The following is a 25,515-nucleotide window of genomic DNA, read 5'->3' on the forward strand; positions in this document are numbered from 1 at the left end:
TGCCTCCGCTAATTATTGTTGTATTATGAATTTAAGAATAAACTAGAAACCATTGATATAAAGATCCCCGCAAGAAATACATTGTGGCACAATAATGTTATCTCAGTATGACATGTAGATAGTTTTCAGAGTTAAAATTGTGTCATCTATTCGTAATTTTTCACTTCATCCTTAGGAAGTAACGGAGTATCATGAATCCCAGATCTATCCGGTCCTCAGTTCAGGGACAACCAGTGGTGAAGCAGATGAAACTAAAGGGAATGACTGTCCAGACATGACCAACATACTTCTATTGAGATCCGGGGATGTAGAACAAAACCTGGCCCAAATGATAAGTAAGCACAATGAAAGAGCGACTTTGGTCCTTATTCTGTTCATTGAGGTACACCCGACCCTTGGTAGGAGATCACGTTTAAAGATAAACTTCATTAAACTTCAGTCTAATTTCAATTCTAAATCCGGAGCCTTATAAACTGAAGCCTTAACCCATCGCGAGATCTAAATTTTGGCAGAATACGAGCCAACGAGTTTGTTGGTAAAAAATATTAATTGGAATATACCAATTGATCAATGAAAGCAAATGGTGACAGTAGAAGTTTCGCGTATTTCCGTTATGTTAACAGGTCCTTATTTTGCCATGTTTTTGGAGTGCTTGCATTCTAGCAAATGTTGGAGAAATATTTCAATGCAATCCAAACAAGGGTATTCACTCGAGATGATAATCAAAGGAAAGTCCTTTGATTATAAAAACTCACACAAATATTTAAGCTGTATATTATTCCCCCCTTTCTTTTGTCTAATGATTTAGACCTGGGAACCTGACCGACCTGGAAATATATCTCCTTGCTGACAATATGGATCCATCAGATTTCAGAAAGGTCGGACTAGCTTTAGAATTCACTGAGGCTGAACTAAGTCGGTTTGAGAAAGATCAGATGGGCAACACTCTGTATGCTACATATAAGATGCTTTACGAATGGCGGAAGAGAGTATGTGATAGCGAGGCGAGGGAGGCGTTGGTGGTCACGTTGCAACGAATTAAGCTGGTACAACTTGCTGATAGCGTGCAGAAAGGTACAGTATTACACATACAGCGTGTCCGTACACAAAAAGAATTATCCCGAAAATCTATAAAGAAACGTCGTATAAAGAATCATCGTATAGCGAACCGGGCGTCCACACACACAAGAACAAGTATCCGAAACTCTATCAGCGAAACATCGTATATGTGCGCAGTTTGCTACTGAGGCCAGGGGCGTCGCTAGACCTTTTTCAGAGGGGGGGGGGGGGGTGTAGAGGCCAACGATTACCGACAAAACTAGCCACCAATTACCGACAAAATTAAATGTCCATTATCTACAAATTAAACCCTATAAACCTGGGGCCGAAGGCTAAATTGTTTTTCCTATGGACTATCAATAGTACTTGCATATGCGCAAATTTGTCATTTTCCTCGACGACATAAATATACGAATTAATTCTTCAATTTAGTCACCATCATAGCTATATATTTTAATGCAGGCGCGGAGCTAGGATCTTATTTTAGGGAGGAGCGCTGGTGGGCAAGAGAATCACTTAAAAGCGCGCTCATTAGGGGGTGTGGGTGATGGGCAAAGCGCGGAAGCTTAGACGTTTCCTTAAATTATTAGGAAAAGAAGACGATTAATTTATTGTACCGTTTTCGACTGGTAATCCTTGGCTGAATGAAGTCCCCCCCCCCCCTCCCGCGCAAAGCGCGAAAGCTTTGACGTTTCATTAATTTATTATAAAAAAGAAGACGATTTGCTGTACCGTTCTTGACTGTTTATCCTTTTCTGAATTCAGTTCCCCCCACCTCCCTCGCAAAGCGCGGAAGCTTTGACGTTTCATTAAATTATGAGAAAAAGCAGACTTTTCGGTGTACTGTTCTCGACTCTTAATCCTTGTCTGAATTCAGTTTCTCCCCCTCCCGCGCGAAGCGCGGAAGCTTTGACGTTTCATTAAATTATTAGAGAAAGAAGACGATTCGTCGTACCGTTGTTGACTCTTAATCATTGTTTGAATTTGGTTTCCCCGAAAATTTTAAACCTCTGATTTCTTTAGCTGATATTATAGGAAATTGAAACTTAGAATACCGACACAGCTGACCCGACACAGCAACAAATTTGCCCATGTCTTTCTTGCTCCCTCGACGAGACCACTCCACCCAACAACCCCTTTCTCTTATTTACTCCCACTCCTCCTCTCTCAGAATCTTACCTCCCCTCTCTCTCCTCTCTTTCATCCCCCGTTTCTTTTGTCTCCCTTTCACTCTTTTTTCTTCTTTTTTCCTTTTCTTTCTTTTCTTTCTTTTCCTTTCTTTCCTCTCCTCCCTCTTTTTTCTCTTTCTTTCTTCTCTTTTCTTTCCTTTCTTTTCCTTTCTTTCCTTTCTTTTCCTTTTCTTTTTTCTTTTCTTTCCCTTTCCCTCTCTTTTTTCCCTCTCTTTTTTCCCCTCCCCCTTTTCTCTTTTTCCCAACGGCAGCGCAATTTTACCGACAATATCCTGACAGGTGGGGGGTGTCGCACCCCCCCACACCCTCCCCCCTTTGGCGACGCCCCTGACTGCGGTCATGAAACGGAAGCGGAAATGAGAAGTCATGTCTACTTTCGGGTGCTGTCATGTTAAAGGTAATACAAAGTTTTGGGAAATTGTGAAAATTGGGTGGATAGTGATTCTTTACAATTTTGGTATATTTGAATGCCCATGTGAATGTATTATAAGCACTATAAAATTTAGCCCCTAAAACATTTCTGTTTTCGAGAAAAATTGAATATAAAAACTTACCGGTGCTCCCGGTAAATTTTGATAAAATTTAAAATAGCGCCTATACGGCCGTAAAATGGTAGCTGCGACCATGAAAATCTCAGAATATGTAGTTGTTATATATAATTTCCAAACAGAAATAGCTAATCGGTCGATTTTAGTCAAGAAACATTGTTTTATAGCTTAATTAATATAATGACCTTAAGAGGGAGCTATACAACATAAAGAGTTAATTATTTACAATTTCATTACTTTAGACTCGGTTTCAACCGCGACAAAAATCACTGAATATTGTAGGATAGTATATGCTTCCAATATGTTCATTTGAACCAAATTCATGACCCCATGCCAAAACTTTGTAATACCTTTAACCCTAATAAGGCTGGGGGGGGGGGGCCATCATGCCCCCCTCCACGATTTTTCTGATTGTTCAGTAACGCATATCGATGGCGCCCCGCCGCTCGCTGACTTTTTTCTTTTGAGTCTTGTGCAACTTTAAAAATATTTGTTTTGAAAATCGGACCTACGGTTACAAGGTCACGTGACCTTTTGTCTTTGCATGTCAGCCCAAAATCGCTCATTTTCGTGATTTGTGTACAAAACATAAGGAAAAGTCATTTTTCCTAAAAATAGATCAAACATTGGTTATTGGGTCTTGTTTAAAGTTTAGGTGGTTGTCTTGGGGGTCAAAATAGTTGAATTGTAGTAAGAAATAAAATAAAACAACAAAAACAATAAAATACATACGTTAAAAAACAATGAAATACATAAGAAATTATGAAAACAAGAGATTACATAAGAAATAAGCTGGCAATTCCTAATTTTGTTGTCGTAATATTATTCAGAATGGTCTAATGAATATATTTAGTGAAAAAGAATGCTTAAATATGAATAATATATGATTTATGGGTAAAAATGTGATTTTTTGGACCTTATTTGCATAAATTACCATAAATATGCAAATGAGTGAATTTTTCACTTGACATACGTGCAAATTTTCGCGGAGATCGGCCGCTTCACGGCCGAGATCTTATAGGGGGAGGGGGGCATAATGCCCCCCCCCCGGCCGTACTAAGACCTCAAATAGCCCGGCCTTTTTAGGGTTAAGCCCCGCCCAGTTATTCTATTCTAGTTCGACCATACGTCCACACCCAAAACATTCCGTGATTCTTTATAGAGTTCTAGTTCGAAACGATGCCCAGGCCCACGTTTCGTTATACGACGTTTCGTTATACGACGTTTCTTTATACGACGTATCAGGCGCGGATCCAGGATTTCTTAGGGGAGGGGGCCCAACTTTTTTTTTTTTTGCTCCCGAAAATTTGAAAATCGCGCCGGCCGAAAAGTCGCTCAGTGGGGGGGGGGGGGGGGGGGGGGGGGTAGTGAGCACATTTTTTTTTTTTGATCCTCAATTTTTTTTTTTTTTTTTTTTGTTGCTCCCGAAAATTTGAAAATCGCGCCGGCCGAAAAGTCGCTCAGGGGGGGGGGGGGGGGGGGGGGGGGGGGGGGGGGGGGGGGGGGGGGGGGGGGGGGGGGGGGGGGGGTAGTGAGCACATTTTTTTTTTTTTTGATCCTCAAAAAAATTTCAATTTGCACCCCCCCCCCCCTTGAGCGCCAGGGGGGGGGGGGGGCCCAACCCCCAAAAAAGGTAAAAATCACGTGATTGTACATGATTTTTTTCTCAAGGGGGGGGCCCGGGCCTCCCGGGCCCCCCCCCCCCCCCCCCCCCCCCCCCCCCCCTGGATCCGCCACTGCGACGTATCGTTAGTAAGCGTACACAAACACAATTTCATCGTATGGCTATCCCAAAACGGTATACTGTTTAGGGAAAGCTTAACGATGAAATGTGTGTGTGGACACGGGGAATATACATGCGTACACACGCAACGTGATGAATGGTATGCCTAACAAACCAGGAGCGTACCTTAAGAGTAATAATAATAATAATAATACATAACATTTATTAGGCGCTTAATACTGATGACAATCGTTTAACTTGTTTAGTTATGAAATGTACAAGATCATGCACATTTTATATGACACTTTGCGCAGGATAAGATTGCTCCAAACCTTAATTTTCGACCAAAGGGATGGACATTCTACCATTGACCTAAGTAATCCTTTCCTGGAAGACTGATTTCAAGGTACAACGTCAATACATTACACAATGTGAGAGCCCCTCGGAGAAAAATTGTTGCCCCTGATCCGAACGAAAATATAGATAGAGATTTAGGAAATTATTTATTCTGATGATACGATACTGTGCTACATAATTTCCCCGTTGTTGTTGCTGCTGCTAATGCTTGTACTGCTGTTGTGTGATATTAAAACACTGGCCATATTTTCTAGTCAATTTAAAGACAACGTTCTTCACCACTCTCATCACAGGTCAGGTTGGTGATCACATACCGTCCTTGACAGAGGAGGAAATCAAGCGGGTTGCTGAAGAGGTCAAAGACTATTTGGCGATTCATCTATGTCAGATTCAAGCCGATCCACTGAACAGTGAACTTGTACTTGAATTTAAACGTATCTTCACCAATCTAACGTTGATGGAAGAAGACAAAGGTACAAAATGCAAAACACCGCTTCTCTACGAAAACCTCCTCAGGACCAAAGTCAACGAAAGGTTTCCCAAACGCTTGTTGGTAGAAGGTGAAGGTGGTGTAGGAAAGACCACTTTTTGCGCCAAGATCGCTTGGGATTGGATTCACGGAAAAGGCTACCAAGATTTCAAACTGGTTCTTGTCATCCTACTTCGCAAGGCAGATGCCAGAACTGTTGGAGAGATAGTGAAGTCATATCTTCCAGACGACAATCCGGTTACAGCCAAACAGCTAGACAAGCACATCCTTTCGAATCCGAAAGACGTCTTTCTTGTTTTAGACGGCCTAGATGAGTTTGCTGTCGATCTTGACAGCAATCAGCAAATCGCCCTGATCACTCTCAATCGTCTGTTCAAGTCAGGGACAGTACTAATCACATCGAGACAATGGAGATCAGATAAGATTAGGATGAATGCCGATCTTAGAAAGGTGTTTGCTTTCATTGCTGTGGAAGGTTTCTCTGCTGAAAACCTCTCTTCTTACATCACCAAATTCTTTCATCCGGACGCAGCTTCCTCTGAAGATCTGAGCCAATTCATATCAAACAACGATGTGATCAGAGAGAACATGGCTCCATACCCCATATACACAGCCATGCTGTGTATCATGTGGAAAGAGTTTGATGGAGAGCGCCGAGAGGCAATGTCCAAGCTTCAAACATTTTCCCAGCTCTTTAATCAGATGATTAACTTTTTAGTTGATCATTACCTATCGAAGCACATTCCATCTTTAGGTCTTGTTGGAGGCAAATTAAGTGAGCATTGTTCAGATACTCGTCATCACCTGATTCACATCGGCCGCATTGCTTTTCAGGGACTTCTCGGGCGACGGTTAGTATTCACAGAAGAAGAGTTTCAGAGCTATCCAGAGTCCATCGATGTAGGTTGTAAAGTTGGTGTACTCACCAGAGAGAAGAAAATTCTTCCGAGGCGAGACAGAGGAAATACTCCGAATTCATTAGTCCAATCGGTGCAGTTTCCCCATAAGCTCTTCCAGGAGTATCTATCAGGAATGTATCTTGCATCCCTTTACAAGTCAAACCGTAATGAGTATGACATGTTGATAGCGAATATCATACCCCGCGCAGTGGAATACCGCTACCTACTGTACTTCACCTCGGCCCAGCAGAAGGAGAGCGGCTTGGATATCGTATCTCGTCTCCTAGCGTCAATTAGGTTGGATGATAACTTCATCGTAGATGTAGCATACGAGAGCCACGACCAAGAAGTGGCCAAATCAGTGGCGAATCATCTATCTCCTACGTCCAGAAAGACACTGAAGATCACCACAAGGATGCAGGCACACACAATATCAGGGCATACTTTCATCATGAACCATCGTGAAGTGGTAAGGAAAATATTCAACGTCGAATTGTAGCAACGTATACATTTCATCTTTGTTTGATCTTTTTGAGTGATAGAGTTTATATTTGATTTAAATGTCATTCTCTGAGACTTTAATAGGATGACGGCGTTTGGTTTGAACACATGACTGTATACAAATACTGTGTATACGAACGATGCTTTGAACCCCGACATGCGCTAATAAGGCAATGCATACTGTACAAACTTTTCGTCACACCCAAATTCACCCAGAAGCTTGATAGAATACATTTTATTAAATCAGGAGCATGTTTAAAGCAACTTCTATGGATCTAGCATGGGTACAACTCCGATCATAAATTTGAACACTGCAATGTACACGAAGAAAATGAACTATTATCAGCAGGAATTAATGAGCATTAGGACTTTAGTCTGTTAATAGGAGTTGTGATTTATTGTTATTGCAGTACAACTCGTCTTGCATGCATTTGCAATGAAACCTTGTTTAATAAAATAACGCTTTTAATATCACCAATCCCAATAGGATTTTCAAGTGTATACTGTTCAAACCAATATGATAAAGCGCTTACTTGAATTATTATGAGATAACGTACTGAACCCAATTTTTTAATATTTTATGGGATCACAATAATTCTTTTAAAATGCGTAATGTTGTTAAGATATTATTTGATGTTCATATCGATATCTAGATTATGAAAACAAAATATGAACCAAATGGAAAATGGAAGAAAAAAAAGGCTTATTAAAAAAAATCAGTATAAATGAAGGTGATTAATGAGGATAATTTACTATTATGTTGATGGTTTATGTTTCTAGCCTCACAATATTATTTGTGTACATGTACATTGCAGGATGACCTGATTATTGAGAAGCCATGTGGACGGACGGCTTCAGAGGACCTGTCCGAATTCATGAGCTCATCACGATCACTAAGATCTGTGACGATCACAAGTACTATGCATGATGTCTTCTACTCGGTGCTTGCGAATAAAGCAGTCGATTCCAAGGTCATTATAAATCTTTGTATCATCCACGTTGTCGTTTATTTGGTACATTATCCTTTTTAAAAAATGGATGCCATATTCAGTCAGGATAATAGTTTTCCTGGTGTCATAAGATCGAAATGACGTAGGAAAATACTGTGAAACAGAGATTTGGTTTTTAGAAAAGTACATTAATTTCAAAAATCTTGAATTTATTTTTAGTACAAAAAAGAGAGAATATTAAATTTAAAAACAAATGAAAAGGTTAAATTCCAACGGCATTTGAAAGACCATACTAATTTAGAACTTCCCTCAAACCGAAAGGGCTTGAAAATAGCTTTTAGAGGAAAATAACGATCAGTAGTTGTCGAATATACTAAAGTGATTGAAATCACCTAGGCAATAGTCTAATTTTCAGACCCTTTTACCGAATGGTCGTACGTTTTGTACTGCACGAAGATCCAATCAGTCTAATTATGGCCATTACAAGTAGAGGGTTATTGATGTAGAGAAATGCCCATGTTCCCGTTACAGCTCATTTTAGGTACGTTATTACCAAAGAAAAAAAATATATCAGTCAGTCACTCAATAGTGTCTGACAGTGAAGTCTAGCAAGTAAACGGATTTCCTTGTATAATTTGAATACTATGACACTGCTAATGTATAAATTTCACAGATAGGACAAACACGACATATTCATAATTCCTGCAAAATTCTACAGAATTTGATGTTGGCTGCAAAAGGGACTTAGTATCTTTAAACTATTTATGTTTGATGTTACATTTTATGATTTAAGCCACTGGGTTGCCAAATCAATTGTTTTCTTCATTTTTGATCACTCTAATCAGTAATCTTAAGTCCCAAATTCTTCCCTAGTTTAAAGGATAAGCCCGTTCCAAAAATAATTTGCTTTTCATAGATGCAGAAAAACATAAGCAAAACAGAGCCAAAACAAGTTGAGTAAAGTCGGATAACTAATAATGAAATTATGAATTTTTAAAAACTACGGAACTTAGAAAACCACTACGCATATTGCCAATTTGGTTATCAGTTTATGACGTCATTGCCTCACTATTTAACAATTGCTTAACATATGTTATCCCATTCGTGTCCCTTTTTATCCACCAAACCTTGATTTTCCCATTCCTTTGACCAGGTTATGTGATTTGATTTGGATCATATTGCGTGCATGGCATTTCACAAAATCTTTCATGAACTTTGAAAAAATTGATACTATTTTCTGAATGAATTCATAATCATTGATTTTTATATAAATAGTTTATCAAAATTTTAATTTTCATCAATTAACTGAAACAAATTACTCTATATTAGTGCATCCACACAAAAACATATTACTATCAATATTTCTGCTTTTATTGAAAGTAAGTTATTTTTTTAGTGGACTTGCCCTAACTTTAGTGAATGGTAAAGGATCGAGGAAGAAAACAAGATATCAATGTTTATAATGATTTTTGTTTCTCCCCGATCGCAAAAATACGAGAGAGTCAGTGTGATTTACGAATCTTATTCCCCGGCAAAAAGATCCCCCTACTCTTTTAGGAAATCCCGGACCACTATATTAAAGGGTGTGTAGCATGACGAGACTCCGTGTCTTTCCCGTAGCCTGACATTGGTACACACGGAGGGTTAATACGTCTATTTTGAATGCGTTGTGCGCCGCCATGACACTACCCGTCCAGCCGCCCCACATCGATCCAGCGGCCCGTTGATTGGTTGAGCACCCGTGTGCTTCGACCAATAGGCCTTGTCCGTTATTGTTCTAATTATTTGACCGCCGGTCCACCCGGTCCACCCGTAGAGTATAAAATACGCTTGCGTACAATTTATTTTAGATTGGTCAGCCTTAAAACCCAAGAACAACAACAACAATTTATTTTATCACGTGACGAAGTGCAGCAGCGACAGAGAAACGTTGTGATCTTTCAGATCCCTTGTTGACCATACATTGCGAGACAAAGGAATATCACTAGCAATATTATTTTCTATACTATATCCGCAATGAGTAATACATTTAGCATTATAAATAACATTGTTTGCGAAAAAACGAGAAGATTATGCTTTTGGATTAGTGATGGCCGAATTGTATAACCATAGATTGACTCTTTGCATAAGTTTCTATTCACTTTTATATTGCAAAATGTTATTTTCATCGCTGATATTCATCCACTCATGTCATTTATTTTCTCCTTAAAGGTGACTATTATGGCAACCGTTGCAATAGTCTGGGAATATTCGATAAAGGATCTGGAGAACACTATTAAAACCCTACCAATACAATAACTGTTTTAAAACAGATAGCTATTAGAATAATTCATAACAAATCTAAATCACACAGCTTAACTTTTCTTATTTGAAACTCGTAATTTTCCAGTACCTATTGTCGTGATGTAATGTACTTTTTAACTAAGCATGTTTAAAAGTACAGTGCGTCCCAGAAAAAACGAAACTGAGAATTATCGATGTTTTATCATAACTTAATTACAATGATAATTAATAAATGACACATATTTAGAAAGCTTAGGTCCTCTTCTTTCATTTGATGCAACTCACATGATGCATATTTTACGCATGAGTGATTAAAAGCAATTTGAAGAGAGGAAACCAAAAAGTCATTTGGCGGGCGGTATCTGAATTTCAAGGAGAAAATCACATTTCTCGAAAGTTCAATTTCTGCTCTTTCATGTGACACCTCAATCAGGAAAAATGAGCCAGGAATAACAAAGTTCTTTTTGTTTAAAGTAATGCTTGCATTTCCATAATGTGATCAAACGAGTTCGTTTTCACTGACTACCTGCCGTAGCAACAAACAGAGTTGACAAAAGACTTAACTCCGTTTCGTTGAAGATCAGCCATGCATAAGGTCTTTCGTCTTCTTTGTGCATGGCTGATCGTCAAAGAAACGGAGTTAAGTCTTTTGTCAACTCTGTTTGTTAATACGGCAGATAGCCAGTGAAAACGAACTCGTTTTATCAAATTATGGAAATGCAAGCCTTACTTTAAACAAAAAAAACTTTGTTAGTCCTGGCCCATTTTTCCTGATTGAGGTGTCATTTGAAAGGGCAGAAATTGAACTTTCTAGAAATTTGATTTTCTTTTTAAAATTCAGATACCGCCCGCCAAATGACTTTTTGGTTTCCTCTCTTCAAATTGCTTTTAATCACTCATGCGTGGGAAAGGAATCATATGAGTTGCATCAAATGAAAGAGGGGGATCTATAAGCTTTCCAAATATGTGTCATTTATTGATTATAATTGTGATTAAGTGATAATAAAACATCGATAATTCTCGGTTTCGTTTTTCTGGGACGCACTGTATAATATCTGTACAAACCATTATTACAATACCCAACCAGACAATCCAATCATTTCCACCTTCCCTTCACTCGTATTCGTCCTGAAACACGGTCCAAAATATAGGAACTCACTTAACAACGAAAAGCTGGTGCAAAAGCAACTTGCTCCCTGTTTCTCTCTCCCTCTCTCTTTGCCACACACTCAAACACTTGCTTTATTTTCCTCTTTCCCATTCCTTTATCCTTATAATGAATCTATTCCTTCTATGCTTGTACAGTTTAACATTCATAAATATGTAATTTACAGATGTATACTTAATGCAAATTTACGTTTGCATCTTAAAGTTTTATAAACTAAAATTAATATTTTTACTTTTTATAAAGGAGGGTATTTCTCCAATATTGTATCGTTTTCAAGAGTCCATACATGTCTAGAGACAAGAATATAGAGTCTTCTGAAGAATGCTTTGAATTAAGAATTCTGCATAATTGATTCACGCTATATAATTTGTTTTTCGAATGCATATCAGGGACAAATATATTGCTCATTACGGGACAGAGGAGATGCATGAAATAGTCGCGTTAATGGGATATTACACGGCCGAGATGACGGGTGTGGGGATACATTGGAAGTTTACTCATTTCGATAGTCAAACTAATTTGGATGATTTTACTGTATAAAATAGTACGCCGTTGAGAAAAAACAATTAGGAAAAAAATAACGCTTTTAGTGGAAGCAAAACAAATTTAATGTTATACATAATTCAGTATAGTAATGTCAGCAATTGTGTATCCGACATGATGTCGTACTATTACAACAGATTGAGACTCTTAACATTCACTCTGGTGATCTCAGTGAACGTCCCTATGCATCACGTGATCTCGCTCAGTTCATCTGTAAGATGACTCATCTGAAGAAGCTGACACTCAACGGTCAGTATCACGATGACTTCTACTCAACATCGTCATCGATTGCTTCATCTGCAAAGGTATCGATTTGATCACATTTTGTTGGACTCTTAGCAAATCACGACATGTTTGTTATACTGTTGGTGCACTCTTTCTTATAGAGTCAAACGCAAGTGTACAATTTTACTCTTCCTATTGGAACACTGTTAAGGAGAAGCAAGTAGCAAAAGTTGATCGTTTCAGGAAGTGGATGCGAAAAGTGAATTTCCGTCATAATACAAAATCAGAGTGAAGATTATGAGATCCAGTATGTGGATCATCCCCCACCCCTACCACACCCTCACTCATTCCGATGTGAATATGTATTAGGGTCAGTAAAATTACCAGATCGTATGCCCGGGAAAGGAACCCCCCCCCCCCCCCCCTTGTCTTACAATCATAGCTCCCCCACTATAATGTCGTCAATAACATTATCAGGGTGTTCAGGTTCTCCAAGGAATAAAGGAAAGGGTTTTCTCAAGAGTAGTGTGATTGGTAACTGGCTCGCGACCGTTTTGCCTTCTTGTTCTATTCTATTTTGTCCTGTTAGAATTAAGATCATGGGCCAAGACCTTCATTTATATTTCCCCACTACTGCCTCAGGCATCGGGTCAACATGATTTAGACAATATTATTATTAATTTAACCCGCAATGCCCAGAGTATCGATTGGATCAATCAAAAACCTTTTGATCACCTATGTAATTATCTATCAGTTATGAATAAACACCATTATATCGGTCTCAAAAGAATCCAAGAACTATTGAAATTAGTACTAATTTCAGGTGTCAATACTTGTATATCATCAACAAAATAAATGTTATTGTTTTAAGAGTATTTCATTGACGCAACGATATTAACACAATTTTAAACGAATTGTTGATTCTTGAATATAGTTTTATTTGGTTGTTATCAGTATTCATTCAACAAAATGTTGCTATCATAACAGATTGAGACTCTTGACATCAACTCTGATGATCTCAGTGAACGTCCCTCTGCATCACGTGATCTCGCTCAGTACATCTGTAAGATGATTCATCTGAAGGACCTGACATTCCGCGGTCAGTATCACGATGACTTCTACTCAACATCGTCATCAATGGCATCTTCTGCAAAGGTATGGATTAGATCATATGTTTTGGACTCATAGCAAATCACTACATGTTTTTGTTATACTGGAGGTGTACTATTTCCTATACAGTGCGTCCCAGAAAAAACGAAACCGAGAATTATCGTTTTTTTATCATAACGTAGTCACATTTATAATTACTAAATGACACATATTTTGAAAGCTTAGATCCTCCTTTTTTCATTTGCTGCAGTTCAAATGATGCATATTTCAGGCATGAGTGATTGGAATGAATTTGAAGAGAGGAAACCAAAAAGTCATTTGGCGGACGGTATTTGAATTTCAAAGAGAAAATCACATTTCTAGAAAGTTGAGGTCCTGCCCTTTCATATGACACCTCAATCAGAAGAAATGAGCAAGGAATGACCAAGTTCTGTTTGTTTAAAGTAGTGCTTGCATTTCCATAATTTTATTAAACGAATTCGTTTTTACCGGGTGCCTGCCATAGCAACATGCCGTTTCGTTCGCAATCAGCCATGCATGAGGTCTTTCGTCTACGGCTTATTGTCAACGAATATGGATCGCCCCCCCCCCCCCTTCCCATCCACCAGCCCTAACTCATCAGACATTTAAATGTAGTAGGGTCAGTAAAATTACTGGATCCTATGACCGCGGGATGAAATCCCCTCTTCTCTTACAATCATGGATCCATCACTTTAATATAGTCAATAACATAATCAGGGTGTTCTGATTTTCCCCGATTAAATGCACACGTTTTCCTTGAGAAGTAGTGTGGTTAAGGACTGGTTTGTGACCGCTCTGCCTTCTTGAGTAATTCTCTTTTGTTCTGTAAGACTTTAGATCATGAGCCAAGTCCTTCAATCATATTCTCCACTACTCCCTCAGTCAACAGGTCAACATGATCTAGGAAATATTATATTTTTCTTTATCAGCAATGCCTACAGTCACGATTGGATCAATCAAAAAAACCTAATCACCTCTGTCATTAGCTATCATTTATGAAAAAACACCATTGAATCGGTCTCAAAAGAAGCCATGAACTATTGAAATTAGTTTTAATTTCAGGTGTCAAGGCTAGTACATCTTAAACATAATAAATGTTATTGTGTTAAGAGTTTTTCATTGTGGCAGCGATATTAATAGAATTTAAAACAAATTGTTGATTCTTGAGTATAGTTTATTGGTTATTATTAGTATTCATTCAACATAATGTTGCTATCATAACAGATTGAGACTCTTTACATCGACTCTGATGATCTCAGTGAACGTCCCTCTGCATCACGTGATCTCGCTCAGTTCATCTGTAAGATGACTCATCTGAAGGACCTGATACTTGTAGATCAGTATCACGATGACTTCTATTCAACATCGTCATCGATGGCATCATCTGCAAAGGTATTGATTTGATCGTATTTTGTTGGACTCATAGCAAATCACTACATGTTTTTGTTATACTGGAGGTGTACTCTTTCCTGTATAGTCAAACGCAAGAGTACAATTTTACTCTCCCTATTGGTACACCGTTAAGAGTAAGCAAGTAGGAAAAATTCATCGTTTCAGGAAGTGAATGCGAAAAGTGAATTTCTGTCATAATATAAAATCAGAGGGAAGATTTTAAGATCAATAGTGAATAATATAAACCATATTTGAAATTTCATATGACTATTCGGGGTGCTATGGAATTGCTGATGGAGAGACAACTATTTCAACTTCGAATGCTGATGAGAATAATTTTTTAAAATTTAAAAACTTTTTAAAAAATGGATCCACCACATAATGTTGTCGATAACATAATCAGGGTGTTCTGGTTTACCCTCGATTAAAAGCACATGTTTTTCATGTAGAGAAGTGTGGTTGAGGACCGGTTTGTGACCGTTATGCCTTCTTGTTTTATTAAACCCCTCGTAGACGAAGTCGGAGGCGATATACATGTAGTAAAGCTGCCGTACGTCCTTCCTTCTGTCCTTCCGTAAAAAAACTGGTTTCCGGTTAATAACTTTAGTAATGTTTAACGGATTTTAATGAAATTTGATATGAAGGCACATCGTATTCAAATTTAGCGTAAGTTTGATTTCGGAATATGTAGGTCAAAGGACAAAGGTCATAGCTCATGAAATATGAGAAAATGCCTGCTTAAATATACGCGAGAATGTTTTTTCTTTATAAATCCAATAACGTAAAAGTTGTTGTTGAGTACATACGTCAAAGCTCAAAAGTCACAGCCCATTAAATAAGCAAAAATTCTCAATATTAAGGAAATTGTACCCTGCGAGTGGATGCTACGCTTTGCGTTGACTTTTTCTCTTTTGTTCTGTAAGACTTTAGATCGTGAGCCAAGTCCTCTATTTATATTTCCCTACTTCTCCCTCAGTCAACAGGTCAACATGATCTAGGAAATATTATAATTTTCTTTATCCGCAATGCCTACAGTCACGATTGGATCAATCAAAAAAACCTAATCACCTCTGTCATTATCTATCATTTATGACTTAACGCCATTGAATCGGTCTCAAAGAAGCCATGACCTATTGAAATTAGTTTTAATTTCAGGTGTCAAGACTTGTACATCTTAAACATAATAAATGTGATTGTGATGAGAGTTTTTCATTGTGGCAACGATATTATTACAATTTAAAACAAGTTGTTGATTCTTGAATATAGTTTATTTGGTTGTTATTAGTATTCATTCAACATAATGTTGCTTTCATAACAGATTGAGACTCTTGAGATCAACCCTGCTGATCTCAATGAACGTCCCTCTGCATCACGTGATCTCGCTCAGTTCATATGTAAGATGACTCATCTGAAGGACCTGACACTCTGCGGTCAGTGTCACGATGACTTCTACTCAACAGCGTCATCGATGGTATCATCTGCAAAGGTATTGTTGTGATCATATTTTGTTGGACTCATAGCAAATCATTACATGTTTTTGTTATACTGGAAGTGTACTCTTTCCTATATAGTCATACGCCAGAGTACAATTTTACTCTCCCTATACCGTGTGAGTCAAAAAAAAAATTACACCTTGAAAATGGCTAATTATTTAAAAAAAACATCTAGGAACAGGAAATTATTATACCTCTCATGAAAGAATGTTTAATCCTAAATCATTTAGTATCATTTTTGTGTGGAATGTGTTCACGATTGGATGAACAGGAGGCATTGTTTGCGAGAGTGCAAAAATTGACTTGCGCCAAAGTGATGCCTACGGTATGTATTACGTTAGGATTTTAGCGGAGTGAGAGAATGAATTGAATGTATCAAATTAAATGCATTGCATATGCTTTTTGCAGAAGCAAAGTCACACACACACACACACACACACGCACACAAATGTTCGTTGATATTTGATATGTGTGGCATGATTAATTTTCTTAGGGGTGTTATTTGGATCTGCAAAGACCGAATTAATACCCAAATCCCAATTATTTTATTCAAACATCAAATGAGGAACTTTGGCGCAAGTCGAATTTTGCACTCTCGCAATCAATGCTTCCTGTTAATCCAAGCGTAAACACATACCACACAAAAATGATACCAAATAATTTGGGATAAAACACTCTTTCATAAGATGTATAATAATTTACTGTTTACAGATGATTTTTTTTAAATAATTAGCAATTTTCTAGGTGTAAACTGTTTTTTGACTCACACTGTATATAGGAACACCGTTAAGAGTAAGCAGGTATGAAAACATTTTATCGTTTCAGGAAGTGGATGCGAAAAGTGAATTTCTGTCATAATACAAAATCAGAGGGAAGATTATAAGATCAATAGTATACAAATATACACTGCCTTGAGAGGTTCTGGTTAAAACTATGCGCAAGAGGTGACTCCAATAGTACTATTTGCTGAGGGGCGCAGCCCCGAAGCAAATGGTACTTTTGGAGTCACCGAGGCCCATAGTTTAACCAGTACCTCGAATGGAAGGCATGGTATATTTGTTTTATATCCTGCATCAAAAAATTATTAAAAAAAAAAAAAAAAAAAAACAATGTTGGGAAAAAAAAATTTAGAACAAAAAAAATGTCAATTTTTATCTAAAAAGATTTAAAATATTTTGTTTTCATTAAATTAAGATTTGAAGAAAAAAAAATTGGTTCAATTAAAAAAAAAAATTCACACTTTTTTTTCAACTCCCAAATAGTAAACCAAAATATTACTCTCATATAGTACTTTCTAAAAATAGGTCAAATATTTCTGGTCATGTGACAAGCTCTCAACCAATCAAAAGCCAACGAATTTTTGATGCAGGATATAATGAATAATATAAACCATATTTTAAATTTCATATGACTATTCGGGGTGCTATGGAATTGCTGATGGAGAGACAACTATTTCAACTGCGAATGCTGATGAGACTAAATATTTAAATTTTAAAACCTAAACAAATGAAAAATCAAATCTCTTTGTCCCCGTTCGAATTATATCTGAAACTTTTGGAAACTTGCAAAGTTTTCCATGTACATTTTATTTCACACTTTTCTGTTATGTACAAATATTTTTTCAATATGTTTTACTAAATCAAATTTCAGAATAACGTATAGCTTTTGTAAAATAATCAGGATGGCAACTGAAGCATGATGTAATGTTTAAAATTATTTTTAAGTAGTGTTATGTCAGCAATAATTGTTATCCAATATAATGTAACTATTATAACAGATTAAGACACCCAGTATATGGATCGCCCCCCCCCCCCCACCACCCCTCATTTCCGACGTTTAAATGTAGTAGGGTCAGTCAAATTACCGGATCATATGACCGGGGGATGAAATCCCCTCTTCTCTTACAACCATGGATCCACAACATAATGTTGTCGATAACATAATCAGGGTGTTCTGGTTTTCCCCCGATTAAAAGCACACGTTTTCCATGTAGATTAGTGTAGTTGAGCACTGGTTTGTGACCGTTATGCCTTCTTGTTTTATTAAACCCTCGTCGACGAGGTCGGAGGCGATATACATGTAGTAAAGCTGCCGCACGTCCTTCCTTCTGTCCTTTCGTAAAAAATCTGGTTTCATTTTAAATAACTTTAGTAATGTTTAAGGGATTTTAATGAAATTTGATATGAAGGCACATCGTATTCAAATATAGCCTAAATTCGATTTCTGAGTATGTAGGTCAAAGGACAAAGGTCATAGCTCGTTAAACATGAGAAAATGCCTAGGTAAATATACACGATTAAAAAAAAATCCAATAACGTAAGCAATGTAATTGAGTACATGCGTCAAAGCTCAAAGGTCAAAGCCCATTAAATATGCAAAAAATGCTCAATTGAGGAAATTGTACCCTGCGAGTGGATGCTACGCTTTGCGTTGATTCTTCTCTTTTGTTCTGTAAGACTTTAGATCGTGAGCCAAGTCCTCCATTTATATTTCCCTACTTCTCCCTCAGTCAACTGGTCAACATGATCTAGGAAATATTATCATTTTCTTTATCCGCAATGCCTACGGTCACGATTGGATCAATCAAAAAAACCTAATCACCTCTGTCATTATCTATCAGTTATGAAAAAACACCATTGAATCGGTCTCAAAGAAGCCATGAACTATTGAAATTAGTTTTAATTTTAGGTGTCAAGACTTGTACATCTTAAACATAATAAATGTGATTGTGATGAGAGTTTTTCATTGTGGCAACGATATTATTACAATTTAAAACAAGTTGTTGATTCTTGAATATAGTTTATTTGGTTGTTATTAGTATTCATTCAACATAATGTTGCTTTCATAACAGATTGAGACTCTTGGGATCTACCCTGTTGATATCAATGAACGTCCCTCTGCATCACGTGATCTCGCTCAGTTCATATGTAAGATGACTCATCTGAAGGACCTGACACTCTGCGGTCAGTGTCACGATGACTTCTACTCAACAGCGTCATCGATGGCATCATCTGCAAAGGTATTGTTGTGATCATATTTTGTTGGACTCATAGCAAATCATTACATGTTTTTGTTATACTGGAAGTGTACTCTTTCCTATATAGTCATACGCCAGAGTACAACTTTACTCTCCCTATACCGTGTGAGTAAAAAAAAAGTTTACACCTTGAAAATGGCTAATTATTTAAAAAAATCATCTATGAACAGGAAATTATTATACCTCTCATGAAAGAATGTTTAATCCTAAATCATTTGGTATCATTTTTGTGTGGTATGTGTTCACGCTTGGATGAACAGGAGGCATTGTTTGCGAGAGTGCAAAAATTGACTTGCGCCAAAGTGATGCCTACGGCATATATTACGTTAGGATTTTAGAGGAGTGAGAGAATGAATTGAATGTATCAAATTAAATGCATTGCATATGCTTTTTGCAGGAGCAAAGTCACACACACACACACGCACACACGCACACAAATGTTCGTTGATATTTGATATGTGTGACATGATTAATTTTCTTAGGGATGTTATTTGGATCTGCAAAGACCGAATTAATACCCAAATCCCAATTGTTTTATTCAAACATCAAATAAGGAACTTTGGCGCAAGTTGAATTTTGCACTCTCGCAATAAACACATACCACACAAAAATGATACCAAATGATTTGGGATAAAACATTCTTTCATAAGATGTATAATAATCTACTTTTTACAGATTTTTTTTAAAAATAATTAGCAATTTTCTAGGTGTAAACTGTTTTTTGACTCACACTGTATATAGGTACATCCTTAAGAGTAAGCAGGTATGAAAACATTTTATCGTTTCAGGAAGTGGATGCGAAAAGTGAATTTCTGTCATAATACAAAATCAGAGGGAAGATTATAAGATCAATAGTGAATAATATAAACCATATTTGAAATTTCATATGACTATTCGGGGTGCTATGGAATTGCTGATGGAGAGACAACTATTTCAACTGCGAATGCTGATGAGACTAAATATTTAAATTTAAAAACCTAAACAAATGAAAAATCAAATCTCTTTGTCCCCGTTCGAAGTATATCTGAAACCCTTTGGAAACTTGCAAAGTTTTCCATGTACATTGTATTTCACACTTTCCTGTTATGTACAAATATTTTTTCAATATGTTTTACTAAATCAAATTTCAGAATAACGTATAGCTTTTGTAAAATAATGAGGATGGCAACTGAAGCAAGATGTAATGTTTAAAATTATTTTTAAGTAGTGTTATGTCAGCAATAATTGTTTATCCAATATAATGTAACTATTATAACAGATTAAGACATCCGGTATATGGATCGCTCCCCCCCCCCCCACCACCCCTCATCATGCCGACGTTTAAATGTAGTAGGGTCAGTCAAATTACCGGATCATATGACCGGGGGATGAAATCCCCTCTTCTCTTACACAGGCACGTAGCCAAAGTTTGATGTTTCGGGGGCACATACATGTAATCGATCGAGGTCAAAAAAGGGGTCTACAAAATTTCAACCGATCCTGGAAATTTTAGGAGGGGCATGTGCCCCCCCCCCCCGTGCCCCTCCCCCCCCCCCCCCCCCCCCTAGTGGCTTCGCGGCTGCTCTTACAACCATGGATCCACCATATAATGTTGTCGATAACATAATAAGGGTGTTCTGGTTCTTCCCCGATTAAAAGCACACGTTTTCCATGTAGAGTAGTGTAGTTGAGCACTGGTTTGTGACCGTTATGCCTTCTTGTTTTATTAAACCCCTCGTCGACGAAGTCGAAGGCGATATACATGTAGTAAAGCTGCCGCACGTCCTTCCTTCTGTCCTTCCGTACAAAATCTGGTTTCATTTTGATAACTTTAGTAATGTTTAAGGGATTTTAATGAAATTTGATATGAAGGCACATCGTATTCAAATATAGCCTAAGTTTGATTTCTGAGTATGTAGGTCAAAGGACATAGCTCGTTAAATATGAGAAAATGCCTAGGTAAATATGCGAAATTTAAAAAAAAATCCTATAACGTAAGTAATGTTATTGAGTACATGCGTCAAAGCTCAAAGGTCACAGCCCATTAAATATGCAAAAAATGCTCAATTGAGGAAATTGTACCCAGCGAGGGGATGCTACTCTTTGCGTTGACTTCTTCTCTTTTGTTCTGTAAGACTTTAGATCGTGAGCCAAGTCCTTCATTCATATTTACCCACTACTCCCTCAGTCAACAGGTCAACATGATCTAGGAAATATTATCATTTTCTTTATCCGCAATGCCTACAGTCACGATTGGATCAATCAAAAACAAACTAATCACCTCTGTCATTATCTATCAGTTATGAAAAAACACCATTGAATCGGTCTCAAAAGAAGCCATGAACTATTGAAATTTGTTTTAATTTCAGGTGTTAAGACATGTACATCTTAAGCAAAAATAAATGTTATTGTGTTAAGAGTTTTTCATTGTGGCAGCGATATTAATACAATTTAAAAACAATGATTCTTGAGTATAGTTAACTGGTTATTATTAGTATTCATTCAACATAATGTTGCTATCATAACAGATTGAGACTCTTTACATCAACTCTGATGATCTCATTAAACAACCATCTGCATCACGTGATCTCGCTCAGTTCATCTGTAAGATGACTCATCTGAAGGACCTGACACTCGATGGTCAGTATCACGATGACTTCTACTCAACATCGTCATCGATGGCATCATCTGTAAAGGTATTGATTTGATCGTATTTTTCAGGGCTCTCAACAAATCACTTCATGTTTTGGATATACTAGAGTTGTACTCTTTCCTTTATAGTCAAATGCAAGTGTACAATTTTACTCTCCCTATTTGTTACACCGTTAAGAGCAGGTCCGAAAAGTTGATCGTTTCAGGAAGTGGATGCGAAAAGTGAATTTCTGTCGTAATACAAAATCAGAGGGAAGATTTTAAGATCAATAGTGAATATATAAACCATATTTTAAATTTCATATGACTATTCGGGGTGCTATGGAATTGCTGATAGAGAGACAGCCATTTCAACTGCGAATGCTGATGAGACTAAATATTTAAATTCAAAAACCTAAACAAATGAAAAATCAAATCTCTTTGTCCCCGTTTGAATTATATCTGAAACCCTTTGGAAACTGCAAAGTTTTCTATCTACATTTTATTTCACACTTTTCTGTTATGTACAACAAAAAAAATTCAACTTTTTTTTACTAAATCTAATTTCTGATTAACCTAAATCTTTTGTAAAATAATGAGGATGGCAACTCAAGAATGATGTAATGTTTACAATTATTTTTAAGTAGTGTTATGTCAGCAATTATAACAGATTAAGACTTGACATCCAATATGTGGATCGTCCACCCCCCCCCCCCCTCCTCCGCTACCCCTCATTCATTCCGACGTTTACATGTAGTAGGATCAGTAAAATTACCGGATCATAATAATCATGACCGCGAGATGAAAAATCCTCTCTTCTCTTACAATCATTGATCCATCACTATGATGTAGTCGATAACATTATCAGCATGTCCTGATTTCCCCCCGATTAAAAGCACACATTTTCTATGTAGAGTAGTGCAGTTGAGCAATAGTTTGTGACCGTTATGCCTTCTTGTTTTATTAAACCCCTCGTCGACGAAGTCGGAGGCGATATACATGTAGTAAAGCTGCCGCACGTCCTTCCTTCTGTCCTTCCGTAAAAAAAATATGGTTTCCATTTGATAATTTTAATAATAATTAGCGGATTTTAATGAAATTTGATATGAAGGCACATGGTATCAAAATACAGCCTATGTTTAATTTCGGAGTATGTAGGTCAAAGGACAAAGGTCATAGCTCATTAAATATGCGAAATTGTCTACTTAGATATACGCGAATTTTTTTTTTTTTTTATCCAATAACGTAAGTAATGTTGTTGAGTAAACACGTTAAAGCTCAAAGGTCACAGACCATTAAATATGCAAAAATTGCTCAATTAAGGAAATTGTACCCGGCGAGGGGATGCTACGCTTTGCGTTGACTTCTTCTCTTTTGTTCCGTTAGAATTTAGATCAGGAGCTAAGTCCTTCATTCATATTTACCCACTACTCCCTCAGTCAACAGATCAACATGATCTAGAAAATATTATAATTTACTTTATCCGCAATGCCTACAGTCTCGATGGGATTAATCAAAAACAAACTAATCATCTCTGTCATTATCTATCAGTTACATGTAGGAATAAACACCATTGAATCGGTCTCAAAAGAAGCCATGAACTATTGAAAGTGGTACTAATTTAAGGTGTCAAAATTTGTCTATCATACACAAAATAAATGATATTGTGTTAGGAGTTTATCTAACACAATGTTACTATACGGCAACGATGTTAATATAATTTTTAATGAATTGTTGATTCTGGAATATAGAGCTATTTGGTTGTTATTAGTATTCATTCAACATAATGTTGCTATCATAACAGATTGAGACTCTTTGGATTTACTCTAAAGATCTCAATAAACGTCCCTCTTCATCGCGTGATCTGGCTCAGTTCATCTGTAAGATGACTCATCTGAAGGACCTGACACTCGGCGCTCAGTACCACGATGACTTCTACTCAACATCGTTATCGATGGCATCATCTGTAAAGGTATTGATTTGATCGTATATTTCAGGGCTCTCAACAAATCACTTCATGTTTTGGATATACTAGAGTTGTACTCTTTCCTTTATAGTCAAAAGCAAGTGTACAAGTTTACTCTCCCTATTTGTTACACCGTTAAGAGCAGGTCCGAAAAGTTGATCATTTCAGGAAGTGGATGCGAAAAGTGAATTTCTGTCGTAATACAAAATCAGAGGGAAGATTTTAAGATCAATAGTGAATATATAAACCATATTTTAAAATTCATATGACTATTCGGGGTGCTATGGAATTGCTGATGGCGAGACAACTATTTCAACTGCGAATGCTAATGAGACTAAATATTTAAATTCAAAAACCTAAACAAATGAAAAATCGAATCTCTTTGTCCCTGTTTGAATTATATCTGAAACCCTTTGGAAACTGCAAAGTTTTCAATCTACATTTTATTTCACACTTTTCTGTTATGTACAATTATTTTTTTCAACATTTTTTTACTAAATATAATTTCTGATTAACGTATAGCTTTTGTAAAATAATGAGGATGGCAACTCAAGAATGATGTAATGTTTACAATTATTTTTAAGTAGTGTTATGTCAGCAATTGTTTATCCAATACAATGTAACTATTATAACAGATTAAGACTTGACATCCAGTATGTGGATCGTTCACCCCCCCCCCCCCTCCTCCTCCGCCACCCCTCATTCATTCCGACGTTTACATGTAGTAGGATCAGTAAAATTACCGGATCATAATAATCATGACCGCGAGATGAAAAATCCCCTCTTCTCTTACAATCATTGATCCATCACTATGATGTAGTCGATAACATTATCAGCATGTCCTGATTTTCCCCCGATTAAAAGCACACGTTTTCCATGTAGAGTAGTGTAGTTGAGGACTGGTTTGTGACCGTTATGCCTTCTTGTTTTATTAAACCCTTCGTCGACGAAGTCGGAGGCGATATACATGTAGCAAAGCTGCCGCACGTCCTTTCTTCTGTCCTTCCGTAAAAAAATCTGGTTTCCGTTTGATAATTTTAATAATAATTAGCGGATTTTAATGAAATTTGATATGAAGGCACATGGTATCAAAATACAGCCTATGTTTAATTTCTGAGTATGTAGGTCAAAGGACAAAGGTCATAGCTCATTAAATATGCGAAAATGCCTACTTAGATATACGCGAAAATGTTTTTTTTAAATCCAATAACGTAAGTAATGTTGTTGAGTAAACACGTCAAAGCTCAAAGGTCACAGACCATTAAATATGCAAAAATTGCTCAATTAAGGAAATTGTACCCGGCGAGGGGATGCTATGCTTTGCGTTGACTTCTTCTCTTTTGTTCCGTTAGAATTTAGATCAGGAGCCAAGTCCTTCATTCATATTTACCCACTACTCCCTCAGTCAACAGATCAACATGATCTAGAAAATATTATTATTTACTTTATCCGCAATGCCTACAGTCTCGATGGGATTAATCAAAAACAAACTAATTATCTCTGTCATTATCTATCAGTTACATGTATGAATAAACACCATTGAATCGGTCTCAAAAGGAGCCAAGAACTATTGAAAGTGGTACTAATTTCAGATGTCAAGATTTGTCTATCATACACAAAATAAATCATATTGTGTTAGGAGTTTATCTAACACAATGTTACTATACGGCAACGATGTTAATATAATTTGTAATGAATTGTTGATTCTGGAATATAGAGATATTTGGTTGTTATTAGTATTCATTCAACATAATGTTGCTATCATAACAGATTGAGACTCTTTGGATCTACTCTGCTGATCTATGGAAACGTCCCTCTTCATCACGTGATCTTGCTCAGTTCATCTGTAACATGACTCATCTGAAGGACCTGATACTCGGCGGTCAGTATCACGATGACTTCTACTCAACATCGTCATCGATGGCATTATCCGCAAAGGTATTGATTTGA

At 37.0% G+C, this 25,515-nt stretch overlaps 1 protein-coding gene across 1 annotated transcript; it reads left to right on the forward strand.

Annotated features, from left to right (window-relative positions):
* The first annotated feature begins 847 nt into the window (after positions 1-847).
* LOC105441308 (NLR family CARD domain-containing protein 3-like) lies at positions 848-25,515 on the forward strand. Its single transcript, XM_030995057.1, has 12 exons — positions 848-1,074; positions 5,171-6,735; positions 7,583-7,738; positions 11,849-12,016; positions 12,924-13,091; positions 14,292-14,444; positions 15,778-15,945; positions 18,804-18,946; positions 19,731-19,752; positions 21,497-21,664; positions 23,404-23,571; positions 25,336-25,515. Exons 1-12 carry the CDS (start codon positions 855-857, stop codon positions 25,513-25,515), a joined length of 3,279 nt encoding a protein of 1,092 aa, XP_030850917.1. The 5' UTR covers positions 848-854.

The sequence above is a fragment of the Strongylocentrotus purpuratus genome, unplaced genomic scaffold, assembly GCF_000002235.5.
Source record: "Strongylocentrotus purpuratus isolate Spur 01 unplaced genomic scaffold, Spur_5.0 spur5_scaffold_21, whole genome shotgun sequence".
NCBI lineage: Eukaryota > Metazoa > Echinodermata > Echinoidea > Camarodonta > Strongylocentrotidae > Strongylocentrotus > Strongylocentrotus purpuratus.